Below are 22,808 nucleotides of genomic sequence, written 5' to 3'. Positions count from 1 at the left end.
CAGTAACAATGTCAAATCAGCCAGCTGGATGAAAATATGAACGTGTATTAATAAAGCCCATCAAACATTCCATTGCGTCTGGCTCTCTGACTCGAGCGGCTGTGTGGAGAAGGTGCTCCAGCAAATTTGCTTAAATCACGTACAGTTCTAGCTCTCAATTGTGAAAATATTAAGAAAAATAAATGCATCATCACATCAGTGCCCTCCCCTCCTGGAAAGTGACCAACGGGCACAAATTTTGATCACTGAACACGCCGGTACGCTTAAGCACTCTCCAGGCACGCAATTAGCCCTGACCTCGGTCCACAAAAATCCCGGCCGGAGGTGCTAGCATATGCCATATGCCAACAGTGCAAAAGGCACAATGAGAAAAAGTGGAAATGTTGACACCAACAACCAATAACACAAACTTTGTCTTTAAATATGTATCGCTTTAAGTGTGTGTGTGTGGGAAGACTCCCAGCCATGATGAATTTTCTCTGTAGCTAAAACTTACAAACTACACACTCTACCTTTGGAGCACTGATCCAAAATGACATGAACAGCCTCTGACAGGCTGATTAATAATAAACAGCCTCCCTGCACCCTAGAATAGAAAAAGAGAAAAAAAAAAAAAACACTGCTATTTATGTTGATTGACCCAGGCTCACTCACGCCGTGACACTCTGGCACAGCTCTCTACCACCCCGTGTGCCGTCTCGGGTGCCAGTGCAGGTTAGCTGATGAATAATTCCCCACTGGACATTAACAGCAAGAAGTAGGGCACACGACTCAGTGGCATGCTCCTCTTCCCACCCTTGCTCTCGATTCCCTAATCAGCAGGCTGTAAATATTTAATTATACAAGCTTCATTTCAGACTCTCCAGCTGAGGCCCCGAGATGGGTATGAAGGACCACTGTGTGGAGAGTAGTGTGAAATGACTTGACACTGGGGGGCAAACAGGAAGATCCATCCATCCATCTTCTATGCCGCATATCCTCACCAGGGTCCTATCCTAGCTGACTTCGGGCAAGAGGCAGGGTACACCCTGGACTGGTCACCAGCCAATCGCAGGGCACATATAGACAAACAACCATTCACACTCACATTCATACCTATGGACAATTTAGAGTCGCCAATTAACCTAACGTGCAAGTTTTTGGAATGTGGGAGGAAACCGGAGTACCCGGAAAAAACCCACGCACGCACGGGGAGAACATGCAAACTCCACACAGAGATGCCCAACGGAGATTCAAACCCAGATTATCCCGATCTCCTGACTGCGTGGCCAACATGCAAACAGGAAGATGTGGAAGAATATGATGCAGATGTCACTATTTGTATGTTTCAATGATGATGTCATCGACAGGTGACAGAGCTGATCATTAAAAAAATTATTAATAACGTCCTAGGGATCACTTACACACATACACAATACACATATAGATGAATAATAAACCACTGATATAGCAACTTCTGAGCAATCCATGTCAATTTCAGACTTAAAATAATGTACAGATTTAAGCTCCACCCATTTCTGGTTAACCAACGCCCACTTCTGGTTTATGCCCCGCCCACTCCAAGTACAGATACGGATCGGATAATTTAGATGGGTGATGGTGGTGTTCTCGCTCATCCCTAGTAGATACAGTAATATCCTCTGACAGTATCCATGAAAACTGAACACACACAACAACGTATAGCACCTAAAAAATAAAACAAATATTATCAACATTTTTAATCTGTGAAATGGTAACTTCCCTCCCTCATTCCTAAAAATACTTCATACGTCATACTTCAATTACGTCAAAGGTAGTGTGGGCCGATCGCATGTGTTAACCACCTCATAAACGGCACTTTGTAGATGTCATACGACATCAGTCAGCTGACATAAAACTTCCATCTTGATTTGCTGTTGACAAAAGATTATGTGGTGAACAGACGACTCAACACACAAGGAAATGCAACTTTCATCTTTATTACTCAGATTACGGATAAGGTAGAGGTAAGATGCCTATACAGTATCTATCACAAAAATGATCCGTTAGCGGCTATTTATATAGAAAAAAAGGCAATTGTGTGATGGCTCTGCTTCCCATCCTGAACTCCACTATGGAAATATCTGTTTTCTACACTTTTGTTTTGTTTTGTGAGACTATTACTTCTTGATTAATTGGAAAATGTGCCCATTGCTGAAACCTTTTTACTATGTTGCTTTGACTTCGGCTGCATTTTATTTTGCATTATCATTTTCACTTCTTGTATATCGGTAATGTTGGATAGCAAATGCTGACTGGACGTAACACATTAACTAATAATAATAAAACACTACATTTTTTGATTGGCATACTACTGAGGTTATGTACAGAACTATTGATGAATTATGTGTAATTATCTTTATTGCCATATTGAATTGAAATGTGAATTATTGAATGATATCAACTATTTTGATGACCTGTAAACTTTGAAACTGTGAATGTGAGTTACTCATCATTAGTGTTTACAATAGTAGTGCTTTCCTGTTTATAGGTAGACCAGTTTGACTTGTAACTTGCATGCTGAAAAAGTGTATGCACCCCTGATACACATGTACAATGTACATAAATATTATACTTTATAAATATACTAAATATATATATATTCTCTGTGTTTATAGTAGGAAGTAGATGTTTTAATCTTTGACTTGGTCATTTTAAACATAGCTTGCAGGCTGAAGAAGCGTGGGCTCCCCTGCTTTAAATTGTGAACGTGAATGTGAATAGTTGATTGTCTATATGTGCCCTGTGATTGGCTGGTGACCAGCCCAGGGTGAAGCCTGTCATTTCCCCCAAATCAGTTCATCATCATCAATCATTCATTTTCTATGCCACTTGTCCTCACTAGGGTCGCAGCAGTATGCTGGAGCCTATCCCAGTTGGCTTTGTGCGAGAGGCAGAGTACCCAAATTGGTTGTGAAAGGAAATAAATAAATGCATGAATGTTGAATTTCACTGCTATATATTAAATCACAACATCAGCAAATCCAATAGTCTTTTCGTTTTGTTCTTCTGTCAAAACATAGATTTAGGGTCTTTGCACGCCACACCACCTGCCAGTCACCCAGTAGCATCTTTGGTCAGGAGTAAAAAGATTATTTCAGTGCATGCTTTTAGTTTTCCTAATGTAGAAAGGGTATTTTCCCCCTGAATGTGTTAGCCCACATGCACCCTCATGCAAGTGCAATACATTATGCTGTGTGATCCCAAATGAACTCACTAATCTTTCTTCTTCTCTACTACTGCATATTTACTTCTCAGGTTGTTTGAAGACAACTCAGACTGTAGGTGCTGATGGTGGCCACTGAGTAGTTCTTCAAAAGGTTTTGTAAGGCTAAAACACATAAACTCTAAGTAACCTAGTGTGTAGCAGCAAGTGTCAGAGCTTTGAATCATAATTAATTCTAATAAGTGGGGAGACTATATGGAGACGCTCCAAAATATTTCTGTTCAGAACCTAAGTGGTAGGGCTTTTATATGATAGAGGGTTGGGTTTTAACGATATAAACAGACAAATTATCTGCCGTGCAAATGAGGACTGCACGCCTTCTTACTCAAGAATATTTACACTTCAGACGACCAATTTTTACTCGTGATCCCCATCAAGTTGCACAAGTTATGAGTACGGTAGATGCAAAGTGCAGAAGATGTGTATCATTACAGAAATATGGATCATGCCTGTGTTTAATGTTTGAATTTCATCCTAATATTAGACCTTAGGGCCATTTCCTTTTTAGCAATTCTTGGCGAGATCTTGTAGATGAAGGGGCAGAGCATTAACTATTTATAAGTGGGGCTTTTTATAGCGTTCTGCCCTTGAGATTCATAACGCCTCTTGCATTAAGTCTCAGACAAAAGTTTAAGTTTTAATAAATAGATAGTTAAACTTTAACTGATATTAATAGTGCCAATTAAGGGGTTTGCTGCTGAGTTATGCATCATTTCCAAATCGCTGCGCCCATCAAAAGTCATGACTCTGTCTTTAATATTATTATATCTCTCTCTCTCCTTTTCAAATAAGGTACAACACAGACTGGCGAACTACGGCAGACATTGTGTGTGAACATTAATATGATTGGTCCGAAAAAATCTTATTCACACCATAAATGAGACACAGCATTTTAGTCCACCTCATCATTTCATAATCAATTCACAGGACATTAGCACTACAAGATGAGAGGGCCTGACCATGCATGCTCATGATTGATGAGTAATATTTCTTGTCTCCCACATCATAGTTCCCTCTGGAGTATCAGGTCCAAATGCTGTGTGTTAGCCCAGAGTCATTCATTCCGCTTTATGAAGTAGAACCTGTGCTGAATGGTCATCCCATTAAAGACATTAACATGCACATCTTTGTTCCAGGTACTAAGGGCATGCATGTTAGCATCTTTTAACCACAGCTTCATTTCACAGGTGACTGGGAGAGCGTTTGTGCATGTTGCTGCTGCTTTATGGAGCAGAGCTCCAAGCTTTGGTAGCTCTTGTACTATTGGGAATAACCTGATTCCCTCTCTTTTTTAGTCTGATGACCCAGGTGCCCTAGGAAAAACGGATGGTGTCTCCTTTGTACTGCAATTCTGACCACACTAGTGCAATTTTACTGCAGGGACTAAAAGTGAAGCAGTTGGCTTAAATAATGATTCTATGCTCTAATTTGTGTAGGGATTTTGGCTGCTGCGGCTTTGTCTCATAAAAATGAACAAGCATCTTAGGCGGCCTGTGATAGTAGAACATGGGGAATGAAGACCAGGGAGAGCAAGACAGGGAAGGAAACAAAGGAGGGGGTGAAAGAAGAGCATCTCAGAGACATAGGAAGTGAGTCTGCTTCTTTGCGCCGGTGATTCCAAATGAAATTGATTCTCATACCTCAAGAGATCTCTCATCGCCCCTCTTCTCCCTGGTCCTCCTGCCTCTATTACATACCTGTCTAGAGGACGAATGATCTACACATTACCCATGAGTACTGTTGATCGCTACACGCATCGGCGATTCCTGGTGCTTGGGGATGTAATAGGTCCAGTGCAGTGAAGGTGGAAGAACAGGACAGGGTAGATGGACATGGGAAGGATGGACAGGGAATCGAGGAATGATCAAAGATGACAATAAACGGCTGGAAGAGAAAGACTAGGAAATGTACTGTAACTGTAGCTGTGCTATGCTTCTGTCCACACACAGTCGCTCAAAAAAGTGAATGAATCCCTCACATTTTAGTCATTCCTCGTTTATCACGGTTAACTGGTTCCAGACTGTGATAAGTTACAGGTAATTTTAGCGAAGTATGATTCCTTTTTTAGGAATGGAACCTTTTTGTAGTTAGAGCATAGAAAACTTGTTCATGACCTTCTAAATCTGTTTTTTTTAACATGATTAGAGACCTCTAGTCATGAAATCACGCACCTATAGCCACCTTTACACACGTTTTACCCAATATAGCAGACATAATAATAAAAAAATAAGACATAATATAGACTCATACATGTTTGTATTGAGAGTTCCGTGTCGTTTCTTGTTTTTACTTCCAGTACTTCCTGCAGTGTAGAGTATGACATACCACAACGTGTCCAATGCATTTTCTGACATTTCCATGTCTTACATTGATTGGCATTTTAGTTAATTTAGTCATTTTTATGCTTGAAAATTCATTTAGGCTAAAAATACGTTCATTTCACTTATAGGCCGTAGTCAACCACAAAACAGTGATGATTTATTAATGTATTTTGAAAAACTGGTGAAGCCGCAAAATTCGAAACGTGTATAACTTCTCACTGCACAATACTATAAACATAAAACTTGGATACACATGGGAGTAGTCAGTGTACAGCTTGTACAGAATTTCAGATTTCTAAATAGCTGTCCACACAAGTGAGTACCACGATAAATGTGTATTGCCTACAGTCAAGCATTGTGGTGGTAGCATTATGGTCTGAGACTGCATGAGTGCTGCTGGCACTGGGGGGCTGTGGTTCACTGAAGGAAGCATAACATCAAACATGGACTGTGACATGCTTAAACAGAGCATGATGAACTGCATTGACTGAGGCGCCAAGCATCCAAACCTGGAAATGGCGGAGCGCAACGTGTTCTTTAACAGTACAGTAGTCTCTCACCACTTTGCAGTTCAAAGTTCACAGCTTCACTCTATCACGTTTAAAGTAATATACATATTAATTAATAAATCATGCTGTTTCGTGGTTGAATCCGGCCTATTTTTTGTCAAAACATTGCGTACTTAAGCAAATGTCAAATATTGTTTGCCTAAATTGAGCATTTTCAAGCATAAAAATGGCTAAATCAACTAAAATACAAATATAAGGCATTCAGAAGACGCAGTATTCTACACTATTCACTAGGTGACAGTAATGTTCAGTAATCTCACAACAGGCACAATAATCCCTAATAAAAACATGAGCCGTAACCCACACCACGCTGAAACTCAACGCTGAACCCCTGACATCACTTCCTGTCTGTCCCCTACTCAGCTCCCCTAGGGAACACCTAGACCTCCCCTAGGGAACACATTTATTGCAATACACACGAGCACAAGTCTTAATTATGTCTTCAATGGCTTATTTACTCTTATTATGACTATTGGGCAATATAGATTACTCTAGGGGTGCTAGTTCACTTCTAGAATTGGCTAATGATGTTACAAACCGTATGAAGAAGGTTGTAAACAGGTTTTTGATGCTCTACCTACAAAAATATTTGATTATTGAATAAGGAATCCTACTTCACAGAAATTCACTTATCATGGTCGGGTCTGGAAGCAGTTAACCGTGATAAAAGTGGGATTACTGTATGTCTCTGGCCACATGAAAACACATTCAATATTAATACATCACTCTAGAACCTCTGACTGCATAGCCACGTTTAGCTGAATAGATCTCTGAAATAATTACTTTAAAAAAATAGTGACAGTGGTAAATTATGGGAAAGGGAAATCATGCAGGTGAACTGTTAAGTGGATTTATTCTTAAAAAAACATAAACAAGAAGAAAATAAATTAACTTGTGTAAAGAGATAATGGCCATGACCACATGACATCTTAGAAAAAAAAAACCCCTCTAAAAATTGAGGTCTGCACAGTATTCATCCTGATTGATGTTGCGTGTGGTTGTAAAGGACAATCATAAAACACATTTTGCTGGAATAGCACTAGAATTGGGAAGTGAGTAAAAAAAAAATCCCACAGAACGGAAGCCATGGTGCAGGTTGTTAGAACAGTGGGATTTTAGGCTTCTTCTCCAAACAGCACAGAAGGAGGCAATCATGGCTGGTGCCTGTGGCTTCAACCACGTACCTCTCGGCTGCTCTCCCAGGGGGCTAGGTGTCACTCGTGTGGAGAAAGAAAGCAGCCCCTTTAATGAATCGAGCTCTTTATCTGTGCCTGAGCAGCAAGTTATTAGTTACTGAGTGTCTGCACTACGGAGCAGATTCTGTGATTATGTTTCCATGGCAGTGATTCCCAGGGCGTGGGGGTTCAGAAGGAGGGTCTGATGCTGAGAGGAAAGAGAAAGTTCATATATTTGGTGCCTTATTTTGTAACACAGTGTGACATCTCTGGCCTCCGTGTTATACAAAAACCTTGAAGCATGGTCACGCATCACTGACAAGTGTAGCATTAGTGTGGAAGGCTGCAGGAACACCACACAATAATAACACCCAGTGGCATGGCCTGAAACTGTGAAGACCGTCTACTACTTCCTACATTTGTTAAATTTTCAAGTATATGGGAACACAACATCAACATCAACACGAAGTGTTGATGACTGCTGTAATTTGTGTTGATACAATTGACTGTAATTATGGATATAATTAACTACAACAGTAACATAACAAGTTATACAGCTTTACCAACATATGGTGTTACTCTATTAAATGTTTTTAACAACCTTTTTAGTTATTTTTTTACATTATTGCTGTGGTAGCAAGGCTAGGTCAGACTTAAAAAATATATATTGTTTTACTGCAGATATACTGCACATTTTAAAACAGACAAATAAAACTGTACCTACTTTTCAGCAGTTACACATGATTTAATCATGCTGATAGACCACCGCTGGCATAACGTCTAAGCTAGAGTCATGGAAAAAAGTAGCCGTGAATATCATCATAACATCAATACTTTTGTGGGTAATGGGCACCATTCACAGACTATTACTTGTGCCAAAGTGTACATTTGAGTCCATGCACATGTAATGGAACATCAATTACAACAAAATACGGTAATTTCCGGTGTATAAGCAGAAAAAACTGCTTTGTTCTTGTATAAGCCGCACCGGTGTATAAGCCGCACGTGTCCACGTCATAAAGTGGCATATTGTGGTGCACACAAGTATGTGAGGACCATTCAGCTCTTTATTTGACAGGAGCCAATCAGGAGCTATGAAAAAACTCACAACGATCTTGTCAACCCATTGGAAATTAGAGGAGGCCATTACTCAATACTCGCGGTTTCATCTTACAAGCAACATAATGCATTTCATTTCAGAAAACCATTTCATTGGAGGAGCATAGAAAATGGTGCTGCAATGTTGCTTCTGTCCACCAGAGGGAGCCAGAGGACCCGGTGCAAAGAGCATAAAGAGGGAAGCTGATGTCATTGCAGTGCCCCACTGAATGCGTTGCTCAGATGCAATGCCTTATGGGAAAACTTTTTTTTTACTCATATTCGGACATGTTTGTATATTTGTATACATAACTTTTGGATATTAAGTTGCTATGTGACGGATTTAGTGCTGTTAGTAAGGTGCTCCTTGAAAGATGACACAGCGAGTCAGTCATGTTGTTATACTGGTGTATATACGTATACTGACCTCCAATTCTTCCAGTGGTTTGACAAGCTTGTTGTGAGTGTACTGATAGCTCTTGATTGGCTCCTGCCAAAGAAAGATCTACTGTTTCCTCACTGACCTGCCAGCGGTACAGTATTTAAACAATTAGTAGTAGTTCTGGAGTAAAGGAGATGTCACAACATTAGAATTTAGCCATAAATTAGCCGCACCGCTGTATAGGCCGCAGGGTTCAAAGTTTAAGAAAAAGGTAGCGGCTTATACACCAGAATTTACGGTAACTACCTTGCCAGAATAATTTTCTGTACTTACAGTGCAGTAACTATGACCACTAGTTTGTGTTTGTTACAAGGCGTTGTGTTTGGAGACACAATGGGATGATTCTACCTCAAATCTTTGAGCCCAAGGAAAACTGATAACAGCTTTTTAATGGGATAAAAACATCCAGCCCCATTCCCAGAATCTCCTTATCGTGGCTACCTGCAGGCAGCGCAAATCTAGATGAGGATGGAGCCAGTCTAATCCCTCTGTTTCGCCTCTGTGCAGGTTCTCAGAACAGCTCAACTCCCCAGACGGCACCTGATGGCTCTAATTGCCCTCCTCTGGATGGGAGCACAGAGTAGAAATCCCTAACAGCATTAAATCATGTAGAAGGTGCAATCACATGCACCTTCACTGTCACGCGTCTGTATATACACAGGTGTATACATGTAAACATCTGGAAGCCCCTTAAGATGCCCCCAACACTTTTTTTCTCTCACTTCTTCCTGTCTTAAGACATACAAAAATCCATATGGTGAGAAAACCAACAATCTGATCCTATTGCAGCTTGCATGTGTTGAAAGGATAAGGTTCATTTGGCTGTATCATGGCATTACGCTTGTGGCATATCTGTGTCAGTCCAACCATGTGCTGTTTTAAAATCACTGTTAACGTTTGAAAATAAACCAAAACTCAATTATTCTTAAGCACAGATGTTGTTGTACTTAACAGAGCACCAAACTCTAATAATAGTAATATATAAAAAAAAACAAAAAAAAACAAGTGCAAATAAAGGAACACAGATTGCAAAGTGAAAGTGCAGTAAGGGAACCTCCACTTTACGCAATGAGCTAGGAAGTTCCTTAAAAGCTATGCAAATATACCATTAAACTAGTAACTCCCCAAAGCCTCAGTATCACAGACAGACTTTGAAACGGGACATGAAAAATGAGAAAGGAAAGCCTGGTATAAAGTAAACAACAAAGACAAAAAAAAAAAGCCTGAGTAAATAAAAGAGAATGTTCGGAAGGCTGGTATGGCTGGGAGGTGTCGACTTGCGGAGCGTGATCCTCTTTAGCATTTAAGCTATGAGCATTTACTGGCTGAAGGATAAGGCAAGTTTCCTATTTGTCTGAAGAGCACCAGCAACAACACTGACAGAGAAGATCAATCAAATAAATGCAACACATCCCTGCACCAGCTGTCACACTAATTATCTCCCACCACTGTTATCTTTAGCATCAATTCTATGGTAATGCGCCAGGTGATCGTGGCAATGGCTCTGCGTACATTTTACTTTCTCCTAATGAGCATCACATTTCCATAGAGACACAAGCGTCTTTCTGTAGTGGCTACAGACCTTCTGTATGTGGAGTTAAGCTGCATATTGTATTCATGCCCTTGTGCTATTGTGCCAGTTTAGATTTTTAATGGTCTGTGCAGTGTTTACTCTTCAAATATTTCCACATGAATTATTAATGGATGCTGGTGTTTTGTGCACTAAGAATTAGCAGAGGATATTCCATCTGGGCCTACTTCGTATCCTGGGTGCAATGTGCCTCTCTAGAGTAAACAGGCTGACTGGAAAGTCGTATAACTTTGCAAGTAATTTGTTATCCAGGTTTCTCATGAGAGTATTTACCCTCCTCACTCGAACCATAATGCTAAGATGTGAGTTTGTTAAATTTTCCCCTGATCTGTGATTTAAAAATAAGCTAATAGTTGTTATCTGTTACAAATGGATTATCCAATCAAAGCTTCATTTGGGACATTGTGACATTCCCAAAGAGACATTTTAGTTTGGTGCATCGCTGCGTTATCTTCTCATATAGCATCATGCTGAGATCACTGTTGTATGCTTAACAGGCATACTTTTGAGATTTTTAAACCGGCACAAGAATTTTACCAGAGACGTAAACCAACTCACAACAGGGTACTGACCTCATTAGCTACCATTTGCATCTTTTTAAACTCTTGTTTTGGGAGTCAGATGTTTGTGTTTCTTATGAGCTGATGCGCATGTCATCCTTTAGGCGTCGCTACTGATTGTAAACGTTCAACTAGATGGTGAGGCACCAACTTTGAGAAATGACTGAGACAGGGAGTAGTAATCTACAGTATGCTGTACTCACTCAAATTGTTTTCATTTTTTTGGGGTCAGATAAAAGCTTTGTAATGTTCACCCATCTAAATTATCTGTATTCGTATCTGTACTCAGAGTTGGTGGGGCATAAATCAGAGGTGGGTGTGGTTTAACCAAAAATGGGGTGGTCTTAAATCGGTACATTATTGTAAGTCTGAAATTGACATGGATTGATCAGAAGTTGCTATATTTATGGTTTATTATTCAGCTGCATGTGTACTGTGTATGTGTGTAAGTGATCTGTAAGACTGTACTACTTAATGGTGATTGATGCAAACATCCAGTGATGGCAAACAGAGAAATAATCTGTCAGCCTTGTACACTGTAGTTTTCTCAAAATCACCGTGTTCAGTACTGTGAGCAAATATTTCCAACTGACTTTATATCACCAGTCAAATTATAGGCAAGAAGACAAAAAAAAAACACACAGCATAAGTAACAAAACAAGCTTACCAAGTAATTTTAGATACGAGCAGTGACCAACGCGACACGAGCCGTTTTCAACTGTGTCTTGCCAATTGCACCGCGTACGTGAGCGAGGTCCGGCTCCTCTCTGACTGCAGCCTGCAGCAAGTCTGTCTAGGGAGGGGCGGTCACTGTGTGTGACTGGCCAATCACAGAGCGTAAAGAGTGAATAAGTAACATAAGTAGTTACCCAATGAGGATTTTCCTTCATCACGATGACGGATAATGACGAGCTGTACTCGTTTCATGCTCATACTCTGCAAAAATGCATCATCCATAATACAAGTATCTGGCTCATCCCTAATGGCAATAGCCAGTAGCATACCCAAACCAGGCCAACAGCACTCATCGTGACGAAATTGAAAAATGTACAATTAATCCATGTGGTTTGTATCGGTATTGGCCAATTTCAGTCCTGGATGATCGGTATCGGAATCGGCAGCATAATATCCTGATCGGAGCATCCCTACTTGCAACACGCTCACTAATAGCACGTGCATTTTTTTAGTTTGCTCATGCAATTTAGCTCTCGCTTGTGATTTTAGTAGATTAGGCCCTAATTTTATCTGCTCAGGCACACATATTCAACTACAAATTCCAGTAAAATGCAACAATATGCAATATGAAACAGGTTTGTTTTCAGAAGTTATAAAGATGCTGCCACTGTATTTACTTAGCCCTCTTGGGTATAAGAGAAGAATAGGCTTTGCATCTGGCATCTGTTAATAAAGTCTTGGATTAAACCCATCCCTCAGAAATGAAAAAGGAATGAGCATGAGAGAAGAATAAAGACTGGTTTGGTCTCCCAGGAAGTTTGTGTGGGGCAACTGGCTCTGCTTTCCTTCTAGTAACTGTTTTTTTAGTGTAACCATTATCTGTATTTGCAGATTTCAGTCTTATTTTACTGTGAGATATTACGGGAGAATTGTTGTTTCTCTCCTTCTCAAGTTTCTATTTGCTGAGCCAATATTGACATATTATTTTGACTCCCATTTCCATTCTGGGCATACTTGATTCACTCTGCTGAGCCAACCCAAGCAGGCCTTTGTGGAAGTTATCATGCTGGAAGAAACCATGTGTCACCCACTTTGGTACCGATGTCACACAAGTAAAGCTTAAAGCTTTCTTTTGAATAACCATTGTGGCAAATATTCCTCATAAATAGCATTAATGGAAACATCAATGGGAAATTGTCCAATATTCCAACTGCCTGAATGAGCCATGAATGTATCACTTTTTATGTGTATTGATTGGAAGGGCATTATTATAGTAAAACATTTCTGCTTCAAACACTGCCGCCATGTTTCACCACCTCACCGCTGTCTTTTTTCAAAGATTTTAATGATGCTGTCTGGGGGCCTCCACCTTGGACCACAGTATCATCTATTGGCATTTACTTACCATATATGCAATCCTTATTAGTTGACTTGAAGGATAATCTCTTGAATGCCTCTCATAATAATGACGCACCCCTTGCTGAGCACAAGAAGAGTAAAGAAAGACTTAAAAATGCTCAAGGGAGTCAAGGTTCTCATCATAGTCAGCCAGGAAAACATGGTCAGAAACCATTTTTTGGCATGTCCACACATAGGATGCCAGAGAACAACTTTTGTTATTGCAGTGCAGAAAGGTCACAGTACCTGATTAATTTAAATGGATTGTTTTTGCAATAAAAGAGAAGAATCAGTGTAAGTAGAGCTTACAGAAAAGCCAAAAGAACACCTTAGCCGTTCTATACCATACCGGATAACAAGATCGTGTTTTTCTTGAATGTGTGATCAAATTAAATTAAACGTCAGGATGGTTACAGGAAGTATTACCCTCCAGTGTATTCACTTGTTATTGCTTGTATGTGGAAGCTTATAAAGCAGAAGAGTGTAACAGAGTAGAAATGATATTAGTAGATTGCAATGTCACAAGAGTGTCTCATGTCACCCCAATCCTGTTTTGTGACAAACAAATTAGTCTTTGCTGTTATGATAGGCTGTACAGTCGTCCCTCGGTTATCATGAGTAATTGGTTCCACACCAGAACAGCGTTTTTTTCTAATACCATGGAAAACCTGTTTATGACCTGTTTATATCATTATTAGAGCGATGTAAACATGAAATAGCACCCTATAATCACCTTTACACTCCTATTATTCTTTGTTTACACCACCTTGCTAATGCACAGGCTAAGTGTTTACTGCAGGGACAAAATCTAACCATTACCATTACCATAGTCAACCACAAAACAGAGATCATTTATTAATTTTTGAAAAACCACAATAGAGTGAGGGAGTGATATTCAAACCCCAATGTAGCAAAGGACGACAGCATTTCCAATTATAGCTAACTTTAGTCGTTAAACTTTGTCAAATTGCTATTATTAGCTTAAATAAAACATAACAAATTTTGCCCTCATCTGCAGTTTGTTACAGCCTAAGTGCAATCACCACTGACATCCATGTTTTTATGTCTTTCAATGTTCTTTTATTTTGCTAACAAGTAGGGGTGTAACAATTCGTTTTAATAACGATTCAATTTGTATCACCATTCGTGGTTGCTGATACGATTCAAGGACGATATTGATTCATTTAGAACGATACGATCCAAAACGATTCGGTAACTTTAAATCGATTCAGTCACTTTTTAGCCAAAAATACAACCAGTGTGACTGTAAAATAAATACCTGGATACTGGACAGTGCAGATGAAGTTTTCTAGATTCCCGTTGGTTTTTTGTGAGGGAATCAGGTATCAATTCTTAACAAAAAGTTAAGAATAAATGATCAATGAGTACAAAAAATGAGTTAAAAATGCAATAAAAAAACAGGATGAATAGAGGGTGGTATAGCATGCCATGGTCAATTATTTACTTTAAAAAGTGCAATCCAAACCTGCACTTTGCACCCGATGAGGGACGACAATATGCAAATTCCTCAGCAAATGAATGTGGGATGGTATCTTCAATTAGGTGTTGAAAGTTTCTCACCTGTACGGGCCGATTTAAGGAGGGGCTTTTTTTGGTCTAATAATCCTCCTGATCAGAGCAGCCATTGGAAAGAACGATACAGCAACTAGCAAGAATACTGAGAGACGTTTTGCAGTGCACAAATGTTAGGAATGTTAGAACATTTTGAAATATACAAAATCAAGTCTGTGATTAATTACAGGTATGTCTGATAAAACATGACTTTGATTACTTTGATACCTCATTCTCTTCTCTACCCCTTACTCCTTTACTAAAAGAAGTAAAAGCAAATTTTAGACCGGCTTTGGTTCCCATTGCTTTATCATTGAGTCAAGACAAAAGCTGTGATTGACCCACGGACCTTGGCAAGTACAATCGTACTACAAAATATCTCATAACTTAGGCTGTGACATTTGTTTTGAAAGTCAACAGAGTAGTCATTTACATTTTTGCATATCCTACATACCTTTTCTCTTGTCCTGAAGCTCCGATCAATGACTTTGAAAGGCTTAATTTTTCTTTATACGAATTAAAATACACCCAATATCATACGAAAAAAAAAAAAAAAATTAAGGACGTCCCCATAGACACTCCTAATCGAGCGTGCACGCACAGCGTTAGATTTTTGCATGGCTAAAATACGGGGATAGTATGTGTAAGATTTCTACATGCCACGCTGGATGATAACGTTACTAAGCGTCACTGCAACTGGATCGCACTACCCAGAGGCGTACAAAACGTCCTTACTTTGCATATTGTCCCATAAATGTCACTTATATTATAAGCAGCTTCAAATAAGGCCAGATGAGTTAACTAGGAATACTGAATGAAGTGAATGAACTGACTGAAAGAAGGCGCGAATCAACTGTATTTCACAGGTCAACTACAACTCCCACGACCACCACATACGCAGAAGACAATTACGTCACCGACAGGCAGCAATAAAAGCGCGCGGGGCATGGCTTGCGTGCTCTGAACAGGACGAGGGCGGGATATAGTACGTTAGGACGTTACCAAACAGTCCTTACCAAGACAGACTGCACTTTTAATTTTCCATCGACCTCAGTTCTCCGAACTGGTGAGTAACAATGCAGAAATTCTCATGCGATCTTGCCACCCATTAGCAGTCTAATGAATCTAGGTTGACGAAGTCTCCCTGACATCAGTGTTAACAAGGGTGTGAAGAATGTGCAACGCCGTTCAGATGTAAGGTAATAAACATTAAGATGGCTGCAAGCTGGGTGAGCGCTCCTGTACCGACACATGGAATAAGTTGATTAAAAACTTATTGTGCTTCCCTGCTGTGTTCATTTGATTGTTCTGTGAAGTTGGGAAAAATATCCAATTCTCAATGTGTTAAGTTAATTGCCAACTGTTGTCCATAGGTATGAATGTGAGTGTGAAAGGTTGTTTGTCTACATATGCCCTGCGATTGGCTGGCGACCAGTCCGAGGTGTATCCTGACTCTTGCCCAGCTGGGGTCAGCTGGGATAGGCTCCAGCATACCCCCATGACCCAAATGAGGACTAGAAAATGACAAAAAAAGTGAAATTAAGAGTGTTACATATCACACTGATTTTACCTGAGTCCTGTGAATGTATTGCTTTGTTTATTTTGATGTGATATTGAGAGGAAGGTTGTTTGTATGGACATACTGTAATGTGACAGCTGACAGGTAAACATCACGTTGTGTGGTAAATAGAGGAAAAAGGGGCCAAGCCCTCACAGGCACCTTTTCATTCTGCAAACCTGGCAACTTCCTAACCTCACAATTGCCTTTGTCACTCACATGCTGAAGAATGCATCAATCACACATTCGAGGTTCACACTGTTGTGAAAACAGATGATATGCTTTAATCTGGAAGCACACAAACCAAATTAGACATAACTGACAGATATTTCTATATTGCTTTTCCAGTGCGGGTTTGATTCAAAATTGGTGCCCTAGTGCCCATCCCTAGCAGCTCTCTATTGCCAGTCCCAAGCCCGGATAAATGGGAGGGTTGCATTTGGAACGACAACACAATAAAGTAAAATTGACTCATGCGCATGAGACCAGTCTAGGGTATACCCCGCCTCTCGGCTGAAGTCAGCTGGGATGGGCGCCAGCATACCCGCAACCGCAGTGAGGATAAGCGACATAGAAGATGGATGGCATGACTCGTTGTGGCCCTGATAGGTCAGTTCTTCTACTCCAAACTCATTCAACAATGACATTACAGACGTTCCTTTGTCATGCTGTAATGGAAAGCTTCCTTCCACCAACGTCCTCAGTATTTTAATCAATAATTAGAATGGATTACTTATTTAGGAAGTGTGTCTCAGGACATTTTTCCACTGTTAATTTGATGAAGTGTTTTCTAGTGTAATTAAAGGGATCAGAAACACTCGTAAAAAAAACTAAAAAGAAGTTCAGCAAAAGGGAGACACTGTGATAATTAATTGATTACAGCGTACATCTTGAACAGATGTTGCTCTATCTCACCGCACATGGCGTGAATCAACAGTAAAACTTTTTCTTCCATGAATCTGTCATTTATCTTCATTCCGTCACGTTGCTGTGTATCACCATGATGCTGTATACAGTATTTAAATCAGAACTCAAAGACAACAGTGGGCAGGGTGGATAGATTTGTCTGCATAAGGATGCATGAAAGATTGTCGGGTATTTTCCAAGGCAGTCAAAAATAACACGTTAACGGTGGGAACTAATTCATTTATTTGATTATGTAAATGCTGTAGTGTAATTAACGCAACACAACTGTCTATTACAGCAGACGAAGGCACAGTGTAGTGTCCCAACAGAGTCGCGAGTCTGATGCTCTTTTATGGAGTAGCTTCATTCTGACCGGAACACATCAACAGCAGTGCAATTCCAACACCACATACGGAGCATTCAAGTTATTTTCTAACAAATTCACACATTGAAATTAAGGAGCACTTGGTATATTCCATGTGAGCATGGCACTGTTGATTGAAATCTCAACTGTAGCATTTAAATACGAAATGTTCTAATCTAAGTACTTTTGTTTGGATGAATGCTTGATTGGCACTTTGTATGAGTAAATGAGTTTTCAAAGTTTTTGAAAAAAAAAACAATTTTGACATCTTTACATGTGCGCCTGAACAACCTTCATCAAAATTGTTGTGTTTAAGATAAATATTTCCAACCCATTACTGTACAAAGAAAATCTATGCAATTTAAGCACAAATGTATGCTATTTATGTGCTTTTTCTGTGGAGTTTTTTTTCACAGCTTAGAATTGTTGGTGTTGTTTGGCTGACTAGTAGTGATGTGCGATACCACTGCTTTCCTTTCCGAGCCGATACTGAGTAAAATTCAGGCAGGTATTGGCGATACTGATCCGACACTGATTACTGATACTTTGTGGAAATACATGTTATGTGTCTGGTAAATTTAAAAAAGTAGTGTATTTCAAATTATAGCATAGCTCATAGCACCCATTGCATAAATAATACGAGAGATTAGAGTTCTTTATTTATTTTCAACTCTGAAGTAGACCTCGGATAAGCAGAAGAAGATGGATGGATGGTTGGATGGATGCAACTCTGAAGTATATTGAGGTAGCGGTTGATTTACAGTATGGCCGAGCTAATGTACAACAACAGCAAAAATAGAGGACAAAAACATATAAAATATGACTTGTATTTTAACTACTGAACTGAAACTGAAACTAAAGGAGCATGGGGGACAAAGGCATTTAGAGCGTCAGGCAAAGGTGTCAAAGTGGAGTATAGAGGATGAGAAAGTGGAGAATGGGAGGACAATGGGAGGGCACAGAGCGTGTGAACCTGGACTTTTCAGAGGCAGGAGAAGATGAAGCTCAAAGCGGGGGTTGAATTCAGAGGGATTTACGAATGCAAAAATGAGCAAAACAGTCAATTAACTTGTACTGCGGTTAATCAATTATTCTTCTCTACGTTTCTGGCACGCTAACATTCAAAGTGGTTAACTGAGATTCCAGTGAGAGCGTGTTGGAGAATTAACACTGACCTCCATGAACACATTAGCAGCTGCACGCCTGTTCGAGCTAGCAAATGCATATGCATTCAAGCACATGCACACGCATCCTTGTCCTCCTGTGCGTTCATCTGCGTTGCTTCTCACCAGGAACCCTCTCAACACTCTGTCTTCTCATGCTGCCAGCAGAGCTTTTTGGCTGACTTAACTACGCCCACAGTCCCCTGAGGGGACAGCCCGTGACGGATGGTTGCTCGTGTGACTCGGATTCGATTCAGTCCATTTGATAAATTTATTGCTGGCATTTTGAAAATGAAATTAGGGGGATGTCTCAGAGAGAATGTTTTTGCAGCACAGGTGCCATAAATATGCTTCATGTGGCAGGGAGGGAGGTGTGGGGGTAGGGGGAACCTAGCAGGCTTGCTGGAAAAGTGAATGAATAAAGTCATGTATAATGACCTTTATCATCTTATGGGTGGGGACAAAGTTAAAGCTTACTAAAAATAATATTAAATACTTACTGTCCTATGCCATGCACACCTTTAAGCACATCCCAAAAAAGCTAAGGCTACATTCAGACAGCACGGTATAATGCCCAATTCAGATATTTTGTTAGAATCCGATGTTTTTATGTAGTCATTCACATTACTAAAAAATAGGACTTGCATTTGTGTAACATGTAAGCGCAATGTGTCCAGGAAAGTGATGCGCATGCACAAAAACTACTGATGTCACACATCATGTCCCCAGTTCGTGGTCTGTCCTGGCAAATCTGTGGTAGCACTTTGTGTAGCCGGAGTCAACATTTCCGCAACCAAATTATTTCCAGTAAGAGACTAAGAAGAGGGCAATCATTTTGGCTATGGCAGCTTGTGGGGCACTTGCTGCGATGTCTGTTCTAAGGTGCGTGTGGGTAGATGCCGGAGCCAGGGAGTGCTGCGGCATTGACGTGAAACACTTCACTTGCCACTTTTTTTAATAATTTTCAAAAAAAATAAAAAATTTCCGATAACAAGAAGAACTTTTGCCTACATCTGGAAGTACCTTTCCCCAACTCTCGCACAGCAAAACATGCCTTTTGATGACATATACAGTAGGTCGGATAGATGTTCAGACTCCAGCAGCATCGGCTACATATCGGATTTATATGTACATATGAAGAGTCCTGGATCAATATGAAAAAATCTGAATTGCACTGTTCACACTGACATGAAAAAAATCAGATGCAGGTCACATATGAGCAAAATCGGAATGAACCTGTAGTGTGAATGCCTAATCGTGATTGTTTGAGACAGTCAGTGGGCACAAAAGTTTGACTTTATCCATCCGTTATGCTCTGGCAGACATAAAATTCACATGCACACAATGTATAGTAAAGCTCTTTGTTTATGCCCAAACTCTTTGCCCCAAGGTCCCATGTCTCTTCAGCCCAGACCGCCCCATCAGAGTCGCGTCTGTCAGTCATGTGTAGACGCAAGGATATTTTTCTCCACGGCAGTAGCAATGTGAGACTCTGAGAGTGCTTATAAATATTTCTGACTCAACCGCGGGCAAGTTAAACATATTGAATGGGCAAGTGATGTCAGGTCCAGATATGGATGCACAGAAGCCAAGTAAAGTGAGCACTCATTCACTGTCATAGTTCTGTGGCCTTATTTATCTTCCCCTCATTCAGAAACATATGTGAGTGTGGCAGTGGCAGGATGATGTACGCTATGCCAGGCCTTCAGCATTCATCAGAGAGCGAGGCTTAGCCAGCACACATCACTTACCTTTATGGGCCCTTGTGACAGTGTCGTATACCGCCTAGTCATCACATATATTGCATATGAAGTAAAATGTGTGTGTATGTGTAAAAGTCATACAGTGAGTAGCCCGTCCCAGAAATGTCCACTCTATGTAGCATTGGGCCTGTGTGTCGCCCCGTTTCCAAAGATGGACTCAACATTTATTGATACAACTTTTAATAAACAATTAATGTGACACATATACAACAATGTGTGACTGGTAAAGGGGGGCATTCATGGATTTAACCTTTACCTTCAGCTTGCTTAGCCCTCTTTTGTCTAATAAAATTCTGCTACTGTGAGAGAACGGGGAATCACATGGTCCAATATTCCTGTATTTAGGCTTGTTCATTTCATGAGGACGACAGGTCATCATCACATCATCTCATCTCGCACAGACGCACAATGCAAGGAGTGGCAACACGTGTAACTAAGGGCTCTCTTACCTTTCTGTGCTGATACACTTGCGCCTGCAATTAGAACAGAGAAGACACACAGATGAATGGCACATACTGGTGCATACAAACAAAATACAGTAATAGTCAGTAATATCTAGGAAAAGAGGTTTTTTTTTTTTACACACATTTTGATTTAAACTTGAATACACATAATACATTATATCCCACAGAAGGTGAGTGCTCCACACACAAAAACACTTAACAGCGTTTCTATGTTCAGGAGAGAGCGATCAGGTGGAGGACTTGAGAAAACACACGGAATATGTGCCTTAAGTAGAAAGCCGAGAGACCATGGAACCCCGCGATCTCTTAAACAATTCACCCCGAGGACCCTTGAACGCTGCTGAGGAGCACTGAGACAGAGCAAATCAAATACTTTCAGAAAGCATTTTCAGCTTTTATTCAGAGCCTACAATCCATTCTCGGCCCACAGGATGTGCTCTTCGGGTGGACAATAATGCATCCTCGTTCAGTTTCTACAAAAGACCATTTATTTTGCACAACAAAACAACTAAAGCAGGTGTGCTTGTGAAGACAAAAACACAGTAACTTTAATATGCTACCCTGAAAAAATGTTAAGAATTTAGTGTTTGGAAACTAACAGGAGTCTGTTCTTGGGGAAACAGCATGTAAAAAAAAGAATATTTAGAACTTTGTACTTTGAACAGTAGAAAAAACCTGTAAACATCACTCAGTTTGGCTCTAAGCCCAAAGGCCACAGGCAAGAAAGCAGAAGAGCAACATCGGAATGGATTTGTGTTGCACGAGGCTAAGCATGCGATAATCCAGAGCTTTGCCTAATTGCCAGAGTAACCATGGTGTCCATTGTGAGCAAGACGCCTGTGTTTATCTAGGCAGTGTGGTGTGTGATTGGGCCGAGCGTTTGGGCTTTTGACACAGTGGTTTTATGAGGTGTTACAGTGGATTCATACATAGTTTGATTGTCTGCTGTGCAACTCTCCGTTAGCTATGCATGTCTAAACTAATCTTAAGAGCAGGCTACGAATAATTAGTTTGAGAAGAGCACAGACAGTCTTACCATTAAAAAAAAAAAAATCATTGGTCCAGTTCCCTTAAATCCAGACGGCTTTCAGTCTCTCACTGACTTTAAAAACTTCATGCAATGCCAACCAATTGCCATAATCCCAGTGTTTACTATCATACGTACATACATGACAGGCATGGCAAAAAAGGGGCAAACCTTATGCAATCTTACCTCTTTGTACAGAAAAATGTACAGACTTTTCATCTTAGCAGGACTTTGCCATATCATGGTCTTCCCAGCTATGTCAGCAGCATATATGGATTTAAAGTCTAACTTGAAGTGAATGTGTGAGTGAGGTTTTGATTTGCCTGTGCACCCACAGCAGTACTCCTGTGGCTTGGAGTAGTATGTAAAGTAGGCCATATGCCAGCACAGGTTTTCCCATCCCAAAGGATGCATGCAAGCTGAATAATGTTTCAGCATGCCCAAGGACAAAAAAGTGTTTTTTTTTGTGTTTTCTTTTTACATAATTTAAAAAATAAGACGAATAAACATCTCCTGAGTGTTTTCTGCTTCAGCTCACAGATATTTGTCAAAGATGAATCAGACCTAAAATGATTTCTGTAATTAAGTCAAGCAGCAAACATAGCTCAAACCATATTTTGTTAGTTCAGAGAGCTCATCAGATGTTGTTAAAGCATATTCATGCAGACATGTACAATATTCATCTCCCATTAAAATGACATCAATTTGCCCAATGACAACCATTCTGATCCAACACACAGGCAGCCAATAAACAAGGAAGTATCACATCTGAATAGGAACAATTTTCAACATGCAATTGCACTAATTGCACTCATTCCCACAGCAGCAAAATGTGTGTTTTTGGTTAATGAAAGTATTCAGATAACGCCAGTCCATATTGGTGCTGACTGACAGGCGGTCACAGAGAAAGAGTTTGCA

At 40.1% G+C, this 22,808-nt stretch overlaps 1 protein-coding gene across 2 annotated transcripts in view; it reads right to left on the bottom strand.

Annotated features, from left to right (window-relative positions):
- Positions 1-22,808, bottom strand: part of LOC129186635 (cadherin-4-like) — a 290,983-nt gene that overhangs the window by 141,768 nt on the left and 126,407 nt on the right. The window contains exon 3 of one of the 2 annotated variants that reach the window (XM_054785083.1): positions 20,849-20,872. The exons of the other annotated variant lie outside the window; for it this stretch is intronic. Within the exon in view, the coding sequence (XP_054641058.1) occupies positions 20,849-20,872 (24 nt within the window). The remainder of the gene's footprint in view (positions 1-20,848; positions 20,873-22,808) is intronic. 2 annotated transcript variants of the gene reach the window in all.

This window comes from Dunckerocampus dactyliophorus, chromosome 1 (genome assembly GCF_027744805.1).
Source record: "Dunckerocampus dactyliophorus isolate RoL2022-P2 chromosome 1, RoL_Ddac_1.1, whole genome shotgun sequence".
NCBI lineage: Eukaryota > Metazoa > Chordata > Actinopteri > Syngnathiformes > Syngnathidae > Dunckerocampus > Dunckerocampus dactyliophorus.
The sequence above is the reverse complement of the archived record's forward strand: the minus strand, read 5'-3'. Positions and strand labels throughout refer to the sequence as shown.